This window comes from Chiloscyllium plagiosum, chromosome 37 (genome assembly GCF_004010195.1).
Source record: "Chiloscyllium plagiosum isolate BGI_BamShark_2017 chromosome 37, ASM401019v2, whole genome shotgun sequence".
Lineage (NCBI taxonomy): Eukaryota > Metazoa > Chordata > Chondrichthyes > Orectolobiformes > Hemiscylliidae > Chiloscyllium > Chiloscyllium plagiosum.
Genome location: NC_057746.1, coordinates 34,106,987 through 34,130,477, shown reverse-complemented (window position 1 = coordinate 34,130,477; position 23,491 = coordinate 34,106,987). Strand labels below are relative to the sequence as shown.

At 45.1% G+C, this 23,491-nt stretch overlaps 2 protein-coding genes across 4 annotated transcripts in view; both read right to left on the bottom strand.

Annotated features, from left to right (window-relative positions):
* The window catches only part of mdc1 (mediator of DNA damage checkpoint 1), a 38,374-nt gene extending 37,952 nt beyond the window's left edge, over positions 1-422 (bottom strand). The window contains exon 1 of one of the 3 annotated variants that reach the window (XM_043678311.1): positions 95-422. In XM_043678311.1, coding sequence (XP_043534246.1) covers positions 95-212 — 118 coding nt within the window. In that variant the 5' untranslated portion in view covers positions 213-422. The remainder of the gene's footprint in view (positions 1-94) is intronic. The other 2 variants (XM_043678312.1, XM_043678310.1) reach the window with 2 other exon arrangements.
* Positions 423-3,999: 3,577 nt separating this feature from the next.
* Positions 4,000-22,543, bottom strand: LOC122541497 (serine protease FAM111A-like). Its single transcript, XM_043678309.1, has 5 exons — positions 22,395-22,543; positions 21,640-21,704; positions 18,020-18,080; positions 13,734-13,795; positions 4,000-9,702 (listed from the first exon to the last, which is right to left on the bottom strand). The coding sequence occupies exons 2-5, from the start codon at positions 21,676-21,678 to the stop codon at positions 7,867-7,869; spliced, it is 1,998 nt and encodes a 665-aa protein (XP_043534244.1). The 5' UTR covers positions 21,679-21,704; positions 22,395-22,543; the 3' UTR covers positions 4,000-7,866.
* Positions 22,544-23,491: the final 948 nt, after the last annotated feature.

The window sequence follows — 23,491 nt, the reverse complement described above, 5'->3', positions numbered from 1 at the left end:
TCCCCCTCCCCAGCCTGTGTCCCCTCCCCCTCACCCTCACCCGCCTGTGTCCCCTCCCCCTCACCCTCACCCGCCTGTGTCCCCTCCCCCTCACCAGTCTCGGGTCTCTCGCTCCCTGCGAACACCCTGAGGCGGCCCCTGGGCTCGCGGTCACAGTCTCCCGACACCTCCTGCTCCTCCGCCTCCCAGCACAGCGGCTGCGTCTGGTCCATCACCGTACTGCCTTTCCAGGCCAGAACATTTAATTGTAAACTCTCTGCTCACTCTGAAGACAGACAGAGAAGACGGACACAGACACTTCAAAACTTCATCGTCCCTTCGCTCCCCCCAACTCCATCCGCGCCTGCGCTAACCGCCAGCGTTCATCATCACTGCGCCTGCGCTAACTGCCGCAAAACGACCGTCTTCACCTTCACTGCGCCTGCGTCAAGTATCTGGTTGTCAATGGATCTGTCTTTCACCACCCACTCCGTCTCGCCGATTGGTTTCCGGGTAGGTCCCGCCCCTTTCCCTACGCAGGCGCACCAACCACCGCCTCCGGGGAACGGCCTTGGGACAAACGTGGGTATGGGTTGGCAAACTGCGCCGTCCGTCAAAAGCGGCCACCAATCGCACAAGGGGCCTTCCTCCGCGTGGCTGGAGGTCGGCTGAAACGGGTCAGCGGATTGGTCCATTCAAACGGGCATAACCCCTGACTCTCCCCCCGTTCCTAACACTCTCCATCATCTCCTTCCTCGACAGGGGGGTTTTACTTCGCAGCCGGCGCATGTGCGGAGCTGCGTTCCGTGACATAGCGCCGATGACCAAACGGGAAGGTCCTGGGCAGCAACTCCCACAGAGTCCAAGGAAGAGGGAGGGCTGTCATCTGCAAGTGCTGTTGACAATCCTGACGTGTTAACCCTTAAGGTCTGTGTCCTCTTTAATTGCAACTTTTGCAATTACCTCTCAAAGTGGTTTTTCCACGTCAATTTTCTTTTCCACCCCTGAACGGCTATGGCTTCACAACACCGCCTCTGCACAGCTTACGGGAGCTGTCAACCGCAGGACGTAGGAATAGGAGAAGCCACTACAGATAAACTCTGCCATCCAAGGAGAAGAAAGCGAGAACTGCAGATACTGGAGATCAGAGTCGAGAGTGTGGTCAGGCAACATCCGAGGAGCAAGAGAATCGACGTTTCGGGCATAAGCCCTTCTCATTCATTCAATGAAAACTTAGCTGATTCAATCGTTGTCAACTCCCCTTTCCCACCATTTCCCAATAACCCTGATTTGTCTACTCCAGCCTTGAATAAACCTAATGATCCAACCTCTGCAGCCCTCTGTTTAAAAAAAAATTCAGAACTAGAGGATATAGGTTCAGGGTGAGAGGGGGAAAAGACTTAAAAGGGACCTCAGGGACAACTCTTTCACACTGAGGGTCGTACCTGCATGGAATGAGCTGCCAGAGGAAGTGGTGGAAGCTGGTACAATTACACCATTTAAAAGACATCTGGATGATTGGCTGTTGGAGAAAATGCAGAGACATGGAATTGAGGGTGATTTAGCAGTTTGGATTAGAAACTGGCTTTCGGAAAGGCGGCAGTGAGTGGTGGTTGATGGAAAATATTCAGCCTGGAGTCCGGTTACTAGTGGTATACCACCAAGGATCTGTTTTGGGACCACTGTTGTTTGTCATTTTTATAAATGACTTAGATGCAGGCAGAGGTGGATGGATTACTTAATTTGCAAATGACACTATTGGTGGAATAGTGGACAGTTTGGAAGAATGTTACAGGTTGCAGGGGGACTCGGATAACCTGTAAAATTGGGCTGAGAGGTGGCAAATGGAGCTCAATGCAGCTAAGTGTGAAGTGATTCACTTTGGAAGAATAACAGGAATGCAGAGTACTGAGTCAATGGAAAGATTCTTGGTAGTGTGGATGTGCAGAGGGATCTTGAAGACCATGGACATAGATCCTTGAAAGTTGCCACCTAGGTTGATAGTGCTGTTAAGGCAGCATACGATGTGTTAAGTTTCATTCGTAGAGGGATTGAGTTCTGGAGCCGCAATATCATGCTGCAACTGTACAAAACGCTGGTACAGCCACACTTGGAATATTGTATACAGTTCTGGTCCCCATATTTCAGGAAGGATGTGGAAGCATTGGAAAAGGTGTAGAGGAGATTTATTAAGATGTTGCCTGGTCTGGAGGGAAGGTCTTTGTGGAAAGGCTGAGACACTTGGGTCTGTTCTCATTGCAAAGGCGGCAGCTAAGAGGAGATTTGATAGAGACATACAAGATGATCAGAGGATTAGATTAGATAGGGTAGACAGTGAAAGTCATTTTCCTAGGATGATGACGTCAGCTTGTACAAAGGGGCACAACTACAAATTGAGGGGTGATAGATTTTAGACAGATGTCAGACAGATGTCAGAGGCAGGTTCTTTACGCAGAGTATGGTTTGGGCATGGAATGTCCTACCTGCTAATGTAGTCAACTCAGCCACATTCAGGAGATTTAAACAATCCTTAGATAAGCACATGAATGATTTTGGGATAGTGTAGGGGGACGATCTGAGAATAGTTCACAGGTCGACGCAACATCAAGGGCCAAATAGCCTGTTCTGTGCTGTATTGTTCTATGGGAATATGAATAGGAAGGGTTTAGACGGATATGGGCCAAGGGCTGGCAAATGGGACTAGATTAGGTTAGGATATCTGGTCAGCGTGGACAAGTTGGACCGAAGGGTCTCTTTCCATGCTGTACATCTCTATGACTATTATATAGGTGTACCCTTACTGAGATTATTCCCTCCGGTCCCAGAGCCTCACAGAAGGGAAAACAACCACTCCACATCTACCGAGTCAAGACCTTTAGGAATCTTGTACATTTCAATAAGGTTTCCTCTCATGGAATATAGGAATACGGGTAGGTCATTCAGTGAGATTATGGTTAATCTTTGACTTAATTCCACATACCTGCAACAAAGTCAAAAATTGAGAAAGCCAGCAGGTCGGGCACCATCCCTGGGGAGAAACAAGGGTTAATGTTTGGGTACAGTTATTAGTCACTGAAGAGTGACTGACTGCGTTTCTCCAGCAATTTCTCCTCTTTTCCCCAGCATCCACTGTCAGAGTCACGGAACACAGTCTCTTCAGTCCAACCAATCCACGCTGACCAAATCCCAAACTAAACTAGTCCCACCTGCCTGCATTTGGCTCATATCCCTCCAAACATTTCTTATTCATTTAAAATACTTTATTTTTTAAACATTGTAATTGTACTCACATCCACTACTTTCTCTCGAAGTTCATTCCACACACAAACCACTCTAAAAAACAAAATTGCCTTGTGTCTTTTTAAAAATCTTTCTCCTCTCATCCTAAAAAGTTATGCCCTCCAGTCTTGGATTCCACACCCACCCCTGCCAACCTTGGGAAAACACACTTGCCATTCACTTTATCTATACCCCTCATTATTTTATAAACTTCTTTCATGTTACGTCTTAACTCCGACAAGGATGGGCAAAAGTTTTAAACCAGGGAATGTTACTGAATTCTTCTGGAACAGGATTCTCGCTTTTTATTTCAAAAAGTCAAAAACTCTGGAATATGTCAAAGACCAAGAACCATTCTTCTGCATTCTTTCTTTTAAAAAAGCGAACACAGCAACTGTAAGGATACCCAACCATTGCAACATAAAAGATGCAGAAACAGGCTATTTGGCACTTCATGTCTCTTCCCATGTTTTTATCTAACCTTTGAACAAATATTGCCTTCCCAAGATTAGAAAATCACATGGCAAAACAGAAGCACAAACCTCAATCCATCGTTACCATCAAGAGGAGTATGGACCAAACTAACAAACAGTCTTTTATAGGCTGACCAGTTTCCAGGATTAGATGGCTTGCATAAAGGGGATTTAAACTTAATTGCTTTAGGGACAGAAGCTGCATTGTTTGTGAACGTCAAGACTTTTCCAGATTTCCAAATTCACTGATACAAATAGAACTATTCAGTAACCACAAAGTAACTTTTATTCAACAACTTTGTCATTTTGAATACAATACGTTTTTGGTGTGTCTCAAGGAGGACCGGTTAACATTTTAAAGACAAAAAAAAAATTGACGAAAGTTTATTTGTTTTAGGAAATACATGCTCGTAATATACTTATGCCTACTGGCTGATATTTTAAACAAACCAGGCCAGCATTTCTCATTCACTCGGAGTGACCATTGAAAAACGTGATGGTGCATTGCCTTCTTTAAACTGAAATCCGTCTGTATAGGTCCATCACAATACTGTTGTTAGGAAGGATGATGTTTGATTTTGACTCAGCAATTTTGCACTAATCCACTACATACAAAATATAACTAAGCCCGCCTGGCCATCTGCCACTGTGTTGGTTTTCAATCTGCTGTTAACTTACCCACTCATGGTCTCAATTTGTGGGGTCTTCCGTGAGCAAATAACTACCTTCAATCAGTGCGCTTCAAAAGTAGTTCACCTCACCTAAAAGGTCTTTTGGCTGCTTGCAAGAGGCAGTAAGGTGATAAGTCACTAGATGTTTAAAAAAAATAAACTGAGGTACTGATATGCTCTTTAAATGAAAGCTTGGTGAAACTTCCATGTGTCACAAAAATTCAAGAAAAAAAATGTATACTGTTAGACATTGCTGTATCCAAAATTAAACACTGTTAGCATTTATTATTCACAATAAATTAGTTTCTCCACCTCCCTCCATTCCTCCTCTCCCCAATAAAACACCCAAGAACCATGTGCATCCTACTCCAGGACCTGAGCACATCTTGATATCCTGATGTGCTGTTGGGGAATGCTGTGTGGTTAGAGGTTTGGTCTTTCAAACAAGGTGCTCAACCAAGACCCCATCTCGTGTTTCAGGTGGATACAAGACATCCCAGACACTATTTGAAGAACAGGTCAGTATTCCCAGCATTCTGGTCAAGATTTATCTTTGAACAGTCATTTATCGAATTGCCTATTTGTGGGAGCTCATTAAATGTGTAAATTAGCCGGTACTTCTTATACCATAGCAATGATTGGCTCCAAAGCTACATCGGTCAAGATCAGTGCAACTTCCTTAACATTATATGTACCACAAATTAATATTGTTTTTTAAAAAAAAATGAATAAATTTAATCAGAATTTTGTTTATTGTGACTAACATGATTACCTGAGTTATAGAATATCCAGGAATCCTTGTAATTCTAGCAATTAAAAAAAAATTGCAGTTCAACAAAAGATACTGCAGCGCCTCTCAAGCTATGAACGAGGGCTTTGAGGAGGGTCCAGATCCTTTTGTGTCACAGAAAATAAAATGGAACTCTTCCCATTTCATTTGTGTAAGCTTCCAATATTTATGTGACTTTATTCTCCCCATGGAAACGTTTGCCAACCATCTGGCCCAGAAATAAAGACTTTATTCTCTGAAGCCAAGACTTGGTTCCAGCCGCCTGAGAGGTGTTACTACAGCAGCGATGGGAATGCTACAATTGGTCAATGCCCCTACGGTAGGGAAGAAAATAAATTTAAAGCAACTCAATTTCCTGCACTTGGACAACACACAGCTGCCCACCCTCCCCCACCCCACTGAAACCTACTTGAGCAGAAGCTAGGTGAGGGCTGGATAGAACTCTCTGCGAGCCCCCCAGTCAGAAAACCTGTCTGCGGTCATAAAAGCATGCACCAAAATAAATACTTGGGAACGTTATCCAATTGTTGTCGTAAATATTTCAACACCCAGTTACTTAGCATTTCACCAGTGGGTGCACATTCAATATATTTTGGCATGCAAAATTTGGGAATGTTGTTTGATTCATACAGGAACAGTTCGGGGAAGGGGGGGGAATAAATGTGAAACAGGTCAGTGGCAAATACATCCATTAATGTGATACTGAGCCACACAGAGATCAGAAAAAGTTTCTGAGTTTAATTGCTTTGAGACTGGCGAGGGAGGTGCTGCATGACCTGTGGTGAATGGTACTGAGGGGGGGGGGGGGGGGGGGGGAGTGATTTTGCCATCATTATTTCCATCAATTGTTCTTTGCACACGAGTGTTGGAGGACACAATCAGCTGGCCTGTGATGCCTCGCAGTCATACTGCTCACAGACATTCCAGTCCTCGACAGTGAAGTGCATTTTATTTAAAACAAAAATAGTCTCTTTGGCATCGATACACAAACAAGGAGGGATGAAGTTTTGGAGCAAGTATAGGCCACGAGTATAATTGAGTTCAAAGTAATACAAAAATGGTCCAAGTTATTTCTTCTTTAACCTTTTGATAAATCAGATGATAACATTTTCCCATCTGCATAACCTTTCCATTTATGTTGCATATCCGAGAGTAAATGCTGGTAAAACAGGACTGCAGCCTCATTGGAGAGCTTGCAGTACCTAGTGTGAATGCATAAGAGGAAAACAAAATACTGTGGGCTGGCATTAAGATAGCATTTGGCACTTTTCTGTAATTAAACCTCTGTTTCTGCACAAGCCTAACAGAAAAACATTGGTTGCACCAGATATAGTGCAAACCAGATGCGGCAACCGACAGCAAAAAGGAAAAGGTGTACAAAAGAGGACATTAACAAGTCCAATAGCTATCTCCAGAGCTATATTAGAACACAGATTTGCAACCAGTAGGCAGACTCGGGCAAATTTGTCTCATCATTTGTTGTGTGTATTTGCTGAATTATGAGTATGTTGCTTCTAACATTTCAGTACTGATATCGCTCCAACACTGTCTTTTATAGGATAGATGAGGTGGGGGATCCTAAGATTGCAAAAGTATATTTCCAATGGGTTATCAGGACAGTTAACTGCATTCGAGTTGTCTGCTGAGCTATACTGCATGTGAAAAATTAATTGTCTGTCAGTGATAACACAAAAATCTCAGATTTTTCCCATTGATTCATCACGTCAATCAAAATTACATTCCAACAGGTCATTTTGTCATTTTAAACCAGACAAATGCCACATGCTAAACTGTGGCTAAAACAAAACCTGAAAATGCAGCAAAGTGCCACAAAAGAAAATCTAAATTGCTCCAGGATTGGTCAAATGCCATTTTTGGGTGGGGCGGGCAGGGTGGAGTGGGGTTAGGGGCAAAAATAAAGGCTCCCAGATTTGAGAGTTCTACACAGAACAAAGATTTGTGGCTTGAACCCACTCAATCTTTGGGCCAAGATGAAATATCAGACGAAAATCAGCTGAACCACCTGAGCAATTAGCAAAATCTGGAACTCCCAATTTCTAGTGTTGGAAAAATTCAAACGGACAAGATGGAGGCTTAGCTCTGATCAGTTGGGCCCTCGAACATAGTCGTCACTTCTACTCTCACAGATGGCCACTTTGAGGTTACAATGGAGGGGTGATGGGGAAGAGAATATTGTTGGGATAAACAAGGATTAGATTTTCAGATACTAATCCACACTAAATAAGTCACTAAGATTCAAAGAAAGTTATTTCCCATTAAGTATTTCTCTAAATTCATCCCTATATCTGGGACAGCAAGTCTCCATATTTGAAGAGCAAAGCCTCATTAAAAAGCAAGACAAAAGTCACCCCTTATACTGACATGGAACTCTTTAGTGCTTCCCACCTTAAACCTTGGTTAATGAACATTATCATGTCACTGAACAAAGTCACCATATCTGCCAGACCACAAACCCCTTTAAAATCCAGAGGCTACTGGACAAATTGCTACATTCAAGCAAACTACATGGTCATTGAGTTGATTCTTCAAATGAAACCACTCAGAAAGAGAGGAGAAAAAAAAAATTCATTTGTACCTTTTCCATTCATTGGTGTAACTTTCTTAACCAGTATACCCGCCTTGCTCCATGATCTGTTCCCTAGCCATTTACATCTCACATTAAAAAGTGCTGTAGCGTGGCGATTAACTGCTCTGACTTTTCTGTGGTGGCAGTCTGGCTCTTGCTAATTATGTCGTGGAGAATAAGTGGGATGGGCCTTCCGAATTCAATGTAGAACTTTTCTGGGTCTTTATTTTTTCTGTAGATCTCCCCACCGCAGTGCAACGCAACCAAGGATCCCTCAGAGTTAAATATTGGCGACCCTGCAGCACCGTAGTGGAATTCTGTTTTGTTAGTGATTACATTGGAGAATTTCAGTCTATTGAAAGCTTGACTTGCAATCAAGACTGTTTCGTGTGTGTAATCCTCAGCTTCTTCTCTAGCGATCCCAGATCTCAAGTTTTCTAGTTCTGGTGCGGTATACCCAGATGCCTTCGGGTACCCGGTCATGACCACACAAGGGCAGATTTTCTTTTTGTCTCCTTCGGGGTGCCCAGTGATGTACAAGGTGCCAGTTTGCAGTGGGTTAGCACAGAGCTCCAGCAGACCCGGGGTTCCAGGGGTGCTCTCCAGCTCCAGGACGGCGTAGTCCAGCGCCTGGTCATAAATCTCCAGCCAGGCTGCCAGTTTCAGTGGCTGACCCTTCTGGCCATCCTCCTCATAGCCAAAGAAGACTTCGGCGCAGTCGTGGACAAGGGCAGGCCAGCTGTCTGGCGCGGCGCCCTCCGTCATCATTTCCACCACATGGTAACAGGTGAGAAGGTAGCGCTCGCTCAAAATGAAGCAGGTACCGCTGGCCAGAGCAGCCGAGCTCTTCCAGGTGACACAGCCCACGCTGGACAGGCGGTTCGAGATGCAGCGGAAAGCCCTAGCGGGCACCGGTGCCAGGGCGTCTTGCTGGTGACGGTTCAGGTACTGCCGCTCCGAGACATTTGCCAGCTCGGCGTTCCTGGACACCGATTGTTTGAACCGGGAGAGGGAAGCTCGACGGGCTTCCAAGTGCCATCTGGGCAGCAGGCAACGGGCCCCTTCATGCCCTCGGCCATCCAGCTCCTTCCTGGTCAGCTGCGCCACCGACTCCGCTGACTTGCCAGCTCTCTGTTTCGGGCTCTTGCCACCGTCATCACCGCCAGCCTTCCTTCTGGGGCCGCTCATCTCGACCTGAAAGCTGCGGCCGTGCAGCGCGTCCACCGTGTTGTTGAACTGGATCTTCTTCGGAGGGTCCACCTTCTCCAGCAGCTTGTGGGCATCGTCCTCAATCTTGGCATCGAAGCGTCCGTCGTTGACCAGCGCTTCCCGGATGGTCTCACCCTCAAAGCCCAGGATGCATAGCTTGGTCTGCCCCTGGGCAATTCGGTCGGACAGTACGATCCTCTGGGCATTGTTGCCCACGGTCCTGCCACTTGGCTCCACGTAGAAGAGGACATGGTTCTTGTTGCGCGGGTACTCCGGGGGCACCGGACGCTCGGACCCGGCACCGTCCCGGTTCTGGGCCCGCAGGAAGAGCAGCCGGAAATGGGAATGCTGCGGCAGGTAGCGGCACAGAATGTCCAGGTTCACCAACCCTCTCAGCGGGCCCTCTCCGTAGGCCAGGATCATATTGTCACTTTTCACCTTCTCTTCAAAGTCACAGGATGTGTTCAATGCAAAGAGCAAGGTGTCACTAGGATCTGCAGTAAATGCATACTGGATATTGTCTGGGTCTCCACACACACTGAAAGTGAACTCTTTCTTCTGCAAGTTCTGAACTGCACATTTTCTGTTTCCATACTTGTTCTTCGGGCTTCTCCCAGTTCTTAGGCTGAACTCCTCAACGTAGTTGCCTGGTTGCAGTTTACTTTCTCCCCATGGGTTACAGTCATCCAACCTTTTGCTTCGGGCATGTTTCATCTGTAGAGACAGGAATTTTTATCAACTCTGATGCATTTTACACAATTTTTCCTCTCTTGAACACACCTCAGGTTATGGTTCATCTGGCATTTACTATTTCCCAAGTGACGTACAAGCCTCACCCCCTAGTGTGTCATAAGGCACAAAGAATCAACACCATTCCCTCCACACAACGTGCATGTGCTGTCTATTCAAATGTTATTGTGTCACCATAGTCTTACCAGACCATAGGGGCTGCTCTCTCATTAGATTTAATCTGAGGGCCATCAGACCGTGATTACAATATGTAGAGATACTTAAGATATATATTGAATAACAGTAGGGGATTTTAGTTTTCCAAACTTTGACTGGGTCTACAACAGTGTTAAAGGTTTGAATGGTGAAGAACATGTTAAATGTCTTCAAGAAATTTTTCTTTATCAATATGCGAATGATCCTGCTTGTGAAGGAGCAAAACTTGACCTTCTCTTGGGAAATAAGGCAGAGAACACTTTGGAACTAGAGATCATAATTCTATTAGTTTAAAATAGTTACAGAAATGAATAAGCCTTCCATAAAAGCTAAAGTTCTTAACTGAAGTAAGGCAAATTCTAATGGTATGAGATGGGAATTTTCAAAAGTTGATTGGAGTAGACTATTCATAGGTAAAGGGATGACTGACAAGTGGGTGGCTTTCAAAAGCATGATAACAAGAGTTCAGGGGCTTTATGTTCCTGTTAGAGTGAAAGGTAAGTCTGGTAAGATTAGGGAACAATGGATATTGAGGTTCTAGTCAAGAATAAAAGAGAATCATATATTAGATATAGACAAATGGGAACAAATGAATCTCTTGAAGAGTATAAAGAGTGTAGAGGTATTCTTAAAAGAGAAATCAGGAAGGCAAAGAGAGGATGAGATAGCCCTTAGCAGATAATGTTAAGAATAATCCAGAGATTCTACAAGTACACGAGAACAAAAGAGCAACTGGATAGAGTAAAGACCAACAAGATTGTCTTTGTGTTGAACCTCAGGAGATGGGATTGATATTAAATGAAGATTTTGCAGTGTGAATACTATGGAGAAGGAAATGCAGGCTAGAGAACTTAAGGAAATAAATATTAATATTTTAAAAACAGTTCACATTACAGAAGACGATGTGTTGGAGGTCGTAGAAAACAGGTAGATACACCTCCGGGACCTGATCAAGTGTATCCAAGGACTTTGTGGAAATTTAGGCAGGAAATTGCAGGGCCCCGAGCAGAAATATATTTGTATCATCTTTAACCATAAGTGAGGTACTGGAGGACTGGAGAGTGGTTAATGTTGTGCCTTTATTTAAGAAAGCCTGCAAGATGCCTGAGGAACTATAGACCTGAGAGTCTGACATCGGTGGTGGTTGAGTTATTTGAGGTGATTCTGAAAAGATAGGATTTACACGCATTTGAAGAGGCAAGGACTGATTAGGGGATAGCCAGCATGGCTTTCTGCAAAGGAAATTGTGTCTCAAGAACTAGATTAAGGTGTTTGAGGAAGTAACTAAAAGATTGATGACAGCACAGCAATACATACTGTTTACTTGGACGTTAGTAAAGCCTTTGACAAGTTTCCACACAGTAGACAATTTGGGAAAGTTAGATCACATAGGATTCAAGGTGAGTCTGCCAATTGGGTACAAAATTAGCTCTATGGTAGGAACCAGAGGGTGGTGTAGGAGGGTTGTTTTTCGAACTGGAGGCCTGTGACCAGCAGTATTCCACAGGAATCGGTACTGGGCCCACTTCTGTTTGTCACTGATATAAATGATTGATGAGAATATAGAAGGCATAGTTAGTAATTTTGCAGATGACACCAGAATTGGTGGTAAGGTGGACAGTGAAGAAGGCTATCGAAGATTACAAAGAGATTTTGATCAATTGGGTCATGGAGTCAGAGGTATGCAACACGGAAACGGACCCTTCGGTCCTACTCGTCCATGCCGACCATATATCCTAAACTAATCTAGTTCCATTTACCAGCACTTGGCCCATATCCCTCTAAACCATTCTGATTCACATACCCATCCAGATGTCTTTTAAATGTTGTAATGGTTGCAGCCTCCACCACTTTCACTGGCAGCTCATTCTGTACACACACCATCCTTTGCGTGGAAAAAGTTGACCCTTAGGTCCCTTTTAAATCTTTCCCTTCTCACCCTAAACCTATACCCTCTAGTTCTGCACTCTCCCACCTCAGAAAAAACCTTGTCTATTCACCCTATCCATGTCCCTCATGATTTTATAAACCTCTATAAGATCACCCCTTAGCCTCCGATGCTCCAGGAAAAACAGCCCCAACCTATTCAGCCTTTCCCTATAGCTCAAACACTCCAACTCTGGCAACATCCTTTCAAACTTTTCTGAACCATTTCAATTTTCAATGGACTGAAGATTGGCAGATGGAATTTAATTTGGATAAATGCAAGGTATTGCATTTTGGTAAAACAAACAAGAGCAGGACTTAAATAAATATCGGTAGGGCTTTGGGTAATGTTGTAGAACAGAGACACCTTGGAGTTCAGGTACATAATTCTTTGAAATTTGCGTCACAGGGAGACAAGGTGGTTAAGAAAACATTTAGCACGCTTGCCTTTGCTGCACAGACCTTTAAATATAGACCATCATGGTGAGGGTGTACAGGATGTTGGTGAGGCCTCTTCTGGAGTACTGTGTACAGTTCTGGTCACCCCGTTATAGGAAGGATATTATTACACTGCAGAGGGTTCAGAAAAGATTTACCAGGATGTTGCTGGAAATGGGGTGTTTGAGTTATAAAAATAGGCTGGGACTGCAGCGCAAGAGGTTGAGGGTTCACCTTAAGAGAAGTTTATAAAATCATGAGGTGCACAGATAACATAAACAGCAAAAAAGGTCTTTTCCGAAAAGTGGGGAAATTCAAAACTAGAGGACATATTTTTAAGGTGGAGGAGAAAGATTTTAAAAAATATGACGGGCAATTTTTTTTTGTATACACAGAGTAGTTTGTGTGTAGAATGAACTTCCAGAGGAAGGGATGGATGCAGATACAATTACAACATTTAAGAGATATTTGGATAAGTACATCAATAGAAAATGTTTGAGGGGATATGGGCCAAACACAGGCAGATGGGACTAGTTTAGTTGGGAATATCGTCAGCGTGGACTGGTTAGACTGACGTGTCTGTTTCTGTGCTGTACGACTAAGAGTTGTAGCTGATTCATCCCTCTCTTGACAGGGACATAAATCATTTGTGACATCTGTACTGTCAAGGTTAGCTAACTCAGTTACAGCTCAAGAACCAAAACCATGACCTTTTCTGTTGCAGTGTGTGCCACTTCATAACGGCAAAACTACCAACTAACAGCTGACAGGAGAGACACCCTCATCCGGAATCTTTTCATCTCCCATTTTCTCTCACTCACCCCACCCCCATTCCTGAAGAAGAGTTATACCCAAAACTTCAGATTTCTCCACCTCCTGATGCTGCCTGGTTTCCTTTGTTCTTCCAGTCTCCTGTTTGTCTACTTTGGATTCCAATATCTGCACTTTTTTTTGTCTCTAACCCATCACGATTTGTAGCAACAGGCAGACGTTTGCAAGCCCCATACGGCACAGCTGCTTAAAAGCCTAGTGTGCCACAACCTTCACTCCCAAATCTTCCCCCGAACTCTAGGTACTGTGGCTTCTGTTCTAGTCCAAATAGGTGCCCCAAATGTCTACACCCACAGTATTTCTCCCCATTACCTCTAAACTTATGCTCAGAACATCAACTCTCCCGCTCCCCGGATGCTGCCTGACTGACTATGCTTTTACAGCACCATACTTTTTGACTCTGATCTCCAGTCCTCACTTTCTCCCAACCCAATATGGGAGCATCAACTGTAGAAATCTGCAGCATTCCTCAAGCTAACAATGCAGAGGACTTGCAGTTTGGTTCTGCCAAGCACAATCTCCAGGGCCAGTTTGGAGCCAGAACAAAGTCACATCCATAAATTGGGATTTATAATATTCTACACCCATTCTTTTTAGAGTTGTACCTGACATTCGTGGTAATTGTTTTCAGCACCAGACAATGCAATCCGAACAAGGCAATCAGACTCTGGAAGAAATGAAATATGAAGTATTTGAAACAAAGTAGAGGAAAACTACATTTACTCAATGCAGAAAAGACTGGACATACACATTTATTCGAGAAATAACTAACTTTGGCATCTCCCCACACCTGATGGCACTAACCATTCACGAGACTGAGCCCAGAAATTAGCATTCAACTGTCAAAAAAATACCATCTGTACCCTCTCCAAAACACTGGAGAGGTCATCAGATCCAACGGTCTTAAAAATAGGTATTGATGGATTAGTCAGCAGTCCAATCTAATCTTGTTCCTGTTCTGGGTCACTGGTAACTGCTTAAGGCTGCAAATCCTGAACAGTTGCTCCATCTTTAATCTATGAGCAACGAAGCCTGAAATCCCAACTGCAAGTTCCAACAGGGGCATGACAACAGAAAACAATTACAGAACAGTACAGTACAGAACCTAGCATAGTTGTTGTCATTTTCAGCAATCAGTCACCCAACTCTGAACAGAGTTACCCAGCCAAGCAAGCTTCACCCTTTTCTCACACATTATAAACCGCTGCTTTCTTTTCCAATTTCTGCTGCAATATGTATCCTGGTTGTGTGAGGCAAAAAGTGTTTTTCATAAATGTGTCGCTTATGCAATCTGGAGACGTGGCCTGTAACGTATAAATCAGCTGTTTTGCAGGTGGTAACAAGCTTACGCGTCAGATCATTTCCACTTCACTTTATCAACCCTTAATCTAGTCAACTAACAGGTGCCACCTCTTTACTGATACTAATTTCTTTCAGTTCCTCATTTTCACAAGTTCATCAGTTGTCTCAAACTTCTGAGAGATAGTTTTGTATCTTCTGTTAAGACAGATGCAAAACAACTGTTTAATTTCTCCTGCTCCCCACTATAAATGGTCCTGTCCCCACCTGTAATGGTCCCATACTTGTCAGTGCTGATCTTTTACGATACAAATACTAAAAGAACTTTTGTACCACACCTTTGTGCTCATCAGTAGTTTGCATTCAAAGTGGCATACATAATAGAAACCGAATCTTGGGTCCAACCAGTCCATGCCAACCATAACCCCAAACTGAACTAGTCCCATCTGCCAGCTCCCGGCTCATAGCCTCCAAGCCTTTCCTTTTAGCGTCTTTTAAATGTTATAATTGTGCCCACATCCACCACTTCCTCATTCGACACGTGAACCGCCCTGTGTAAAAACTCTACCCCTCATCTTTTTTAAGTGTCTCTCCTCTCCCCCTAAAAGTATGCCCCTAATCTTGAAATCCCCTATCCTAGGGAAAAGATAACTACCGTTGACTCTATCCATACCTCTCATTACTTTATGAACTTCTATAAGGTCGCCTCTCAACCTCCTATACTCCAGTGAGAAAAGTCCCAGCTTCCGTTATAACTCAAACCTTCCATACCCAGCAACATGCTAGTATGTCTCTTCTGAAACCCCTCCAGCATAATAATATTCTTCCTAGAACCGGGCAAAGAGAACTCATTCTCTTTTCCCCAGCGTATTCAGTTTCTTTGTTCTCCATTGTAGGATTCTAAATTTCTTAGTCCTCTAGCTCACTAATTTTTCTGGCATCCTTGTAAGCCACTTCCTTTGACAGAATGCATTCTTTAACTGCTTTTATCATTGATTTACTTTTTCAGATTAGATTAAATTACATTAGATTAGATTACATTACAGTGTTGAAACAGGCCCTTCGGCCCAACAAGTCCACACCGACCCACCGAACCTCAATCCACCCATACCTCTGCATTTACCCCTTACCTAACACTACGGGAAATTTATAATGGCCAATTCACCTGACCTGCACATCTTTGTGACTGTGGGAGGAAACCCACGCAGACACGGGGAGAACGTGCAAACTCCATACAGTCAGCCGCCTGAGGCGGGAATTGAACCCGGGTCTCTTGCGCTGTGAGGCAGCAGTGCTAACCACTGTGCCACCGTGCCGGCTGGCTGTCCTTAATGGAATCCATATTGGTTGTAGATCATGTAATATAATCTTCTGTGAAGGCTAGAGAAAGTGAAGACTGCAGATGCTGGAGATCAGAGTCGAGAGTGTGGTGCTAGAAAAGCACAGCAGGTCAGGCAGCATCCAAGGAGTAGGAGAATAAACGTATCGAGCATAAGCTCTTCATCAGGAATCATCTGTGAAGACTAGTCAATGCCTGTCTAATATCAAATCTTTGTGCACTTTCCCCATCCACCATAATCAACTTGCCTCCCATACCTCTAATTTTCTTTCTGCAGATTTAAGGCCTTAGTTTCACAATGAACTATGCCATTCAAATTTAATAGGAAAGTCTATTATATTGTGATCACTAGAAGTTCTTTTACAGCAAGTTATCAATTAACCTTCTCTTGACAGCAAAAACTAATTAGATCTCCAGTGTACCACCACAAAAACAGGAAGGCAGATTACTACCTAAATGGAGTCAAGTTAGGTAAAGGGGCAGTACAACGAGATCTAGGTGTTCTTGTACATCAGTCAATGAAAGCAAGCATGCAGGTACAGCAGGCAGTGAAGAAAGCAAATAGTATGCTGGCCTTCATAACAAGAGGAATTGTGTATAGAAGCAAAGAGGTTCTTCTGTAGCTGTACAGGGCCCTGGTGAGACCACACCTGGAATACTGTGGAGCAGTTTTGGTCTCCAAATTTGAGGAAAGACATTCTAGCTATTGAGGGAGTGCAGCATAGGTTCACGAGGTCAATTCCCGGAATGGCGGGACTATCTTACGCTGAAAGATTGGAGCGACTGGGCTTGTATACGCTTGAGTTTAGAAGGCTGAGGGGGGATCTGATTGAGACGTATAAGATTATTAAAGGATTGGACATTCTGGAGGCAGGTAACATGCTTCCGCTGATGGGCGAGTCCCAAACCAGAGGACAGTTTAAAAAATAAGAGGTAGGCCACTTAGAACAGAGTTGAGGAGTAACTTCTTCACCCAGAGAGTGGGGGTATGGAACTCTTCACCCAGAGTATGGAATGCTCTGCCCCAGAAGGCTGTGGATGCCAAGTCTCTGGATACTTTCAAGAAAGAGTTGGATAGAGCTCTTAAGGATAGTGGAATCAAGGGTTATGGGGATAAGGCAGGAACAGGATACTGATTGAGGAGGATCAGCCATGATCATAATGAATGGTGGTGCTGGCTCGAAGGGCAGAATGGCCTACTCCTGCACCTATTGTCTATAACTTGTACTCACCCCCTTCTTTGTTACCCCATTTCCTTTTGCTTTTTGCCAATCCCTCCGACAAGGTGACCATTCTTCTCACTGTATAGCAGAGCCACCCATGTTGCTATGACCTTGGCTCGATTAGATAAGGGCAGCACGGTGGTAAGCACTGCTGCCTCACAGCACCAGGGACCCAGGGTCGATTCCAGCTTCAGGCAACTGTCTGTGTGGAGATTGCACACATGTCTATACGGCTTTCCTCCGGGTGCTCCAGCTTCTTCCCACAGGCCAGCAGTGTGCAGGTTTGGTGGACTGGCCACGCTAAATTGCCCACAGTGTCTAGGCATGTGCAGGCTTGGTGGATTAGCCTTGGGAAATGTAGAGTTACGAGGCTGGGTGGGATTCATCTACAGAGCGTCAGTTTGGATGTGATGGGCCGAATAGCCTGCTTCCGTATTGTAGGGATTCTACGATGCAGATATGAAACTTTCAGGCAGTCCTACACTCGCAGCTTGGTTCTCTTGGATTGCCTGGCAGTCAGCCCTACCCTTTCTGCCTCTGTGTTCTGCCTCTCTGAATGTGCTATCCACATAGCTCTCAACCATGTAGTGATTCCAGTCACTGCTGGAACTCACCTTTCCATGTGTGGTATCACTCTTCCCATCTGATTCAGCACACTCACTCCCCGTGACCAAGCTGCCCCGCCATTTCTTATAGTTCATTTAAGCAAAGTCAAGATATTTTAACTATTGATAAACCTTGCCGTTACTGATAAATTCAATTAATTTATCCAATTAAATAATTAATTCGATGCAATAAAAGTGAAAGTAACTCTTTCTCTTGTGCACCAAATTCACACATGAATCTACTTCTGCACCCATTTGGTCTACATCTCCCACCATACACTAGTTTCTAAACTGGTAAGACTACCTCCCTAGAAACAATATCAGCCATCGAAACATTGAACTGACTCGTGTACCTCAGTTATGATTCACTCCTGCCCACTTCCTTTCCCTCCCCCATTCCACTCCAACAAGCAACCATCTCCTACCTTGCTTTATGCTCCTTTGGAGGGAATTCCCATCCTTCCTGGGGCCAGGTGCATCTTGAGGCTGTGTAAGACAATGATTCAGAGTGTGTTACTCAAGCAGGGAATCACTCCAACTCAAAATTAAAACCCGTTCAAACAACCTTGTCCATAGACCTGAGCATCCAGGTCATAAATATCAGGCCCTAGGGCTTTTATTCATTGATCTAGTCAGTCTGTGAGGCGCTTCTATCATTGGCAAACACTCACTAACGAGTGACTCTGAGCCAGCAGCCCTTCAGTGACTCACCCAAGGAGGAACAGAATCTGGCCAGCAAGAACTGGCAGTTCATTTTATATGAAGCAACTTCCAGAGCAGTGCATTCGAAAACAAACTGCAATGTTTAATTAAATTGCACATTGCAAACACCATGCCCGAGCTCTGTGATTAAACTCAGTGAAATGTCAACTGCAACAACGTAAAAACATTTTGAAAAGAACCCCAGTTGTGAGAAGTGCCTGCAGCCAGGCACTTTAGCTGGAAGTCATGCTAGTTTCCAGGCTGGTTTGCACATGAGACCAGTTTAAATTCCAAAAACACATGCACCAACAAGCCTTTCAGAAGGATGTTGTGAACTTGAAAGGGTTCAGAAAAGATTTACAAGGATGCTGCCAGGGTTGCAGAGGCTGGGGCTGCTTTCCCTAGAGCGTCTGAGGCTGAGAAGTGACCTTATAGAAGTTTATAAAATTGGGGTAGAATAAGCAGACAAGGTCTTTTCCCTGGGGTGGACGAGTCCAAAACTAGAGGACTCCCAGTGCAGGGTGAGGGGGGAAAGATGCAAAAGGGACCCAAGGGGCATCCTTTTCAAGCACAAGGTGTTGAGTGTATGGAATGAATGGTACAATTACAGCATTTAAAAGGAACCTGGATGGGTCTATGAATAGGAAGGGTTTAGAGAGACACGGGCTAAGTACTGGCTAATGGGAATAGATTAGATCAAGATATCTGGTCAGCATGGACAAGTTGGTGCTGTATACCTCTATGAATCTAAGTCCTGCACTAAGCTACCGAAAGGCAGGTTTCAGGTTGTCAGTGCCCACTAGCTACAGTTCACAGCCTGATTACAACAGATCAGAATGCCAGTGGAAGAAAAGGGCTTCAGCAGTACATGACTATTCACATATTAAATAGCCAGTCCTGCAGACAAGTTATAGTTCAGCAATAAAAAGACAGGACAATTGGAAGACTGTGGTACCCTCCTCAGATAAGTTTAATCAACTGGACAAGAAATTGGAGAGTCAACATTACATTTCTTCAGACACTGACACTGGCCAGCACTTTGATTTGTTTCGGTTCATTCAAGGAACATGGGTGTCACTGGCTGGATCAACATTCACTGCCATTGAGGTGGTGAACTCCTTCTTGAAACACTGCAATCTGTTTGATGTAGGTAAACACACATTGCCATTAGTTAGGGAGCTCCTTGACCCTGAAGAACAGCAATATAGTTTCCAGTCAAAATGGTGAGTGGTTTAGAGGGGGACTTGCAGGTGATAATGTACTGTAGCTGCTACCCTTCACTTTTTAAATGTTAGATATATTCATAGAAGGTGATGCTGAATTTCTGCAGTGCATTTTTAAAATGGTATACACTGCTGCCACTGAGCGTTGGTAAAGGAAGTGGATGTTTGTGGATGTGGTGTCAAACTTCTGAGTGCTTACATTACATTACATTACATTACAATGTGGAAACAGGCCCTTCGGCCCAACAAGTCCACACCGACCCGCCGAAGTGCAACCCACCCATACCGCTACATTTACCCCTTACCTAACACTACGGGCAATTTAGCATGGCCAATTCACCTAACCTGCACATCTTTGGACTGTGGGAGGAAACCGGAGCACCCAGAGGAAACCCACGCAGACACGGGGAGAACGTGCAAACCCCACACAGTCAGTCGCCTGAGGCGGGAATTGAACTCGGGTCTCTGGCGCTGTGAGGCAACAGTGCTAACCACTGTGCCACCGTGCCGTGCTGTTGGAGCTGCATCTGTCCAGGCAAGTGGGGAGTATTCCATCATATTCTTATGCCTTGGAGATGGTGGGCAGAATTTTGGAAGTCAGGACCTGAATTACCTTTGGCAAAATTCCTAGCCTCTGACCTGGTCTTGGTCACAGTATTTATAAAGCTAATTCAGTTCAGTTTCTGGTCAATGGAATCACCTAGTATATTAAGGGTGAGGGAATTCAGCCAAAATGATCCCACTGAAATGTCCAAGGGTGATGGCTAGATTCTCTTGTGACGGAGATTGTCATAGCTTGCCACTTCTGCACTGCCAACGACTCTTTTTCACCACTTTATTAATGATCAAGAGTTGGCCGGCAGGGTGGTAATTGGCTTGGTAGGATTTGTCCTGCTGTGTACGTACAGGACATACTTCTACAATGCCCTGTAGAACTTTCCTACCTAAGAATTTTCACAAAGACCTGTACAAAAGAATCACCAACTTGGTGGAAAATCTAATCCATCAGCGATACCAAGAAAAATTCTACCCACCCCCAGCTTAACAAGTTTTGCTTTGCAAATGGCAGTGCTGTTATATTTTTAAGTATTAATGCAACACAGAAAGGAGATCCATTCGGTAATCCAACGTCCCTGCCAATACCACGCGAGAAAATCCAATACTTGTCTCACCACCTCTACTTGTCTGCAATGCCCTCTTTTCAAAGGCTCAGCTCACAGGAAAGCTGCAGCTCTGCTTTCCCTGTCTCAAGTTCACAAAAACAAGACGCCATTTCTGGCATTCAACTTGAATTTGTAGATTATCTACATTCTTAACACATTCTGATTATTTTGAGTCTAGAATCCTTAATAATCTGCCCTCACAAAAATAACCCATTGATTGTCATTGACTTGCCAGCCTTTAACAGCTTGCTTCTTGATCTCCACTGTTCTCTAGGTTTCTCTGGATCTCACCCACATCCATGGCCCCCAGCAAACAATGCAACCATAACAGTTGCTGCCTGATCTGCTGTGCTTTTCCAGCACCACTCTGATCTAAATTCTGGTTTCCAGCACCTGCAGTCCTCACTATTGCCTGCCACCTAAATTCATCCAGAGTGAATAAGATATTAAAACTATTAAGAGTAAACAGAATATGGAATATTCCTTTAACATCAATCGACATAGAAATACCAGGATAGAAATTAACTTTTGTGGGACCAAAGTTCTTTTCAAACAAAGTACAAATAGAAAAGTTTGTCAGATACAACATCAAAATCAGAGGTGGGGACAGAGTAGCTTTCAGGGTTAACACCAATGGACTCCTCTTCTGTCCATGCCTCCCAATCTTCATGGATTATGATAACTCCACCGTGTCCACTAAAGTGAAGTTGACCATTTTACAGTCAAGCTGCCTGCAGCATTCAACACAAGGACTGGACAATTTTCAGGAGGAAAAGAATCTCCACACAACTAATCCACGAGAGGCAGGGAAGCGCCCCAAAGGACACGAAGCGATGACATAGGACTCAGTGGGGAGCCATTTGAAGCCAGGAACCAGCACCGGGATGGGGGGGGGTTCTGACCTGCCTGCAGGAGGCTCAACAAACCAAATGAGAGATAAGAATGAGAGCGAAGTACCGTGGGTGTCCTGCTGCCTTCATCGCTGGAGGAACTCATCCTGCGGTCCTGGCTGTACCACGGTACTGAAAGATAAACGGGAAACTATGAAAGAGAAACACATCAAACGACCGGGAAGCCTCGCAGAAAGAGCGAGAGCCAATGCCTTGTGCGCCACAAAGAGAGAAAAATTGCAATTCTGTTACAGACCAACACTCTCGAAGCAGGGGGTTGGGACATGGACAGGGGGTAGGGACATGGACAGGGGGTAGGGACATGGACAGGGGGTAGGGACATGGACAGGGGGTAGGGACATGGACAGGGGGTAGGGACATGGACAGGGGGTAGGGACATGGACAGGGGGTAGGGACATGGACAGGGGGTAGGGACATGGACAGGGGGTAGGGACATGGACAGGGGGTAGGGACATGGACAGGGGGTAGGGACATGGACAGGGGGTAGGGACATGGACAGGGGGTAGGGACATGGACAGGGGGTAGGGACATGGACAGGGGGTAGGGACATGGACAGGGGGTAGGGACATGGACAGGGGGTAGGGACATGGACAGGGGGTAGGGACATGGACAGGGGGTAGGGACATGGACAGGGGGTAGGGACATGGACAGGGGGTAGGGACATGACAGGGGGCGTGGGGGGTGCAAAAGGAGTAGTGTGGGGTAGGGGGGCTAGGAGCCGGAAACAGGGGAAAGACTGTCCCAGAAACACGCTCTCTTACTCCCTCCAAAAAGGTGCGAGGTCTCCGAACTCCGACTCACCGTTCACCCCCACCCCAGGTGAGAGGTCTTCGGCCCGGACTCTGGGTGAAGCCTGAAGCTGAAGGCCCCGACAGGTGACGTCAACAGCAATCACACCCCCCCTCCCCCGCTGTTGATTGGTCGCTGCCGTCACGTGACCGACAGAAATGGGGGGGACGAGACCGGCGATGACGCCACGTCACACAATGAACGGGGTGGGACGTCAGCGCGATCTACTCCATAAAGGGGGTCACTCGCAGCTGCCGCTCCTCGGCGGGAAGTGCTGGGAAAATGGTTAGCGTCAGTGGGTTAAGGATCCCCAGGCATAGGGTTTCGAATCCCGCCCTGGCCATTCCTTACTGCTTTAAAGTAATCTGCTGGTGATGTTTGTGACCCCAGTCAATTATTGTTAAGCTTGAATAACGCAAGTTCATATCTAATTAGGTCAAGTTCACACCGACCCTCCCAGACCCATTCCCATTCCCCTACACCTAACACCACGGGCAATTTAGCGGGGCCAATTCACCTAACCGGAGCACACTCATAAAGACACGGGGAGAATGTGCAAACTCCATACAGAAAGTTGCCCGAGGCGGGAATTGAACCCGGGTTTCTGGCACTGTGAGGCCAGACCCCCCCCAGGACAGTATTCACTGTTGGCATCTGACTGACTTCAACAAGCAGCCTCTAGACATGACTAACGAGAGCTCTGATGGCTGCTTTTGCAGCTCCCTTACAGATGGTGTGTGACTCCCATGGCTGCTAAGAGGCTGATCATTCCCCATTCTCCAGACTGCAGCTGGACAGATCCCCTAATGGTGAGCATACTAAATAGATGACTGACTGTGGCCAAACCCATGGACTGTATATGGACTGTGCCTCTGTTGACAGTCCCCTTGACAACAGCAGGTTCCCCCCTTGTGGGGCTAAGAATTAGCCCCGACCCACTTCCCAGTTTGGCTGTTTGATTGAAAATACACGTGCAGTCTGTCTGTCGTGCGGTCTGCTGGCACTTGCTGTAGGTGTCAGATAATTACTTTGATAATAAATACTTTATTCATGAAAAAAGGTTCTTGTTCTGTTTTTACAATCTTCTCTCAACGAGGTGTTTTTTCTTT

What these genes read in the sequence shown, in the direction of transcription:
- LOC122541497 (XM_043678309.1), bottom strand. Translation starts at nt 21,678, where the DNA reads ATGAGTTCCTCCAGCGATGAAGGCAGCAGGACACCCACG. An exon ending in AAGGCAGCAGGACACCCACG is followed by an intron (nt 18,081 to 21,639) that starts GTACTTCGCTCT and finishes TGTCTTACACAG; the next exon opens with CCTCAAGATGCACCTGGCCC. An exon ending in ACAATTACCACGAATGTCAG is followed by an intron (nt 9,703 to 13,733) that starts GTACAACTCTAA and finishes CTGTCTCTACAG; the next exon opens with ATGAAACATGCCCGAAGCAA.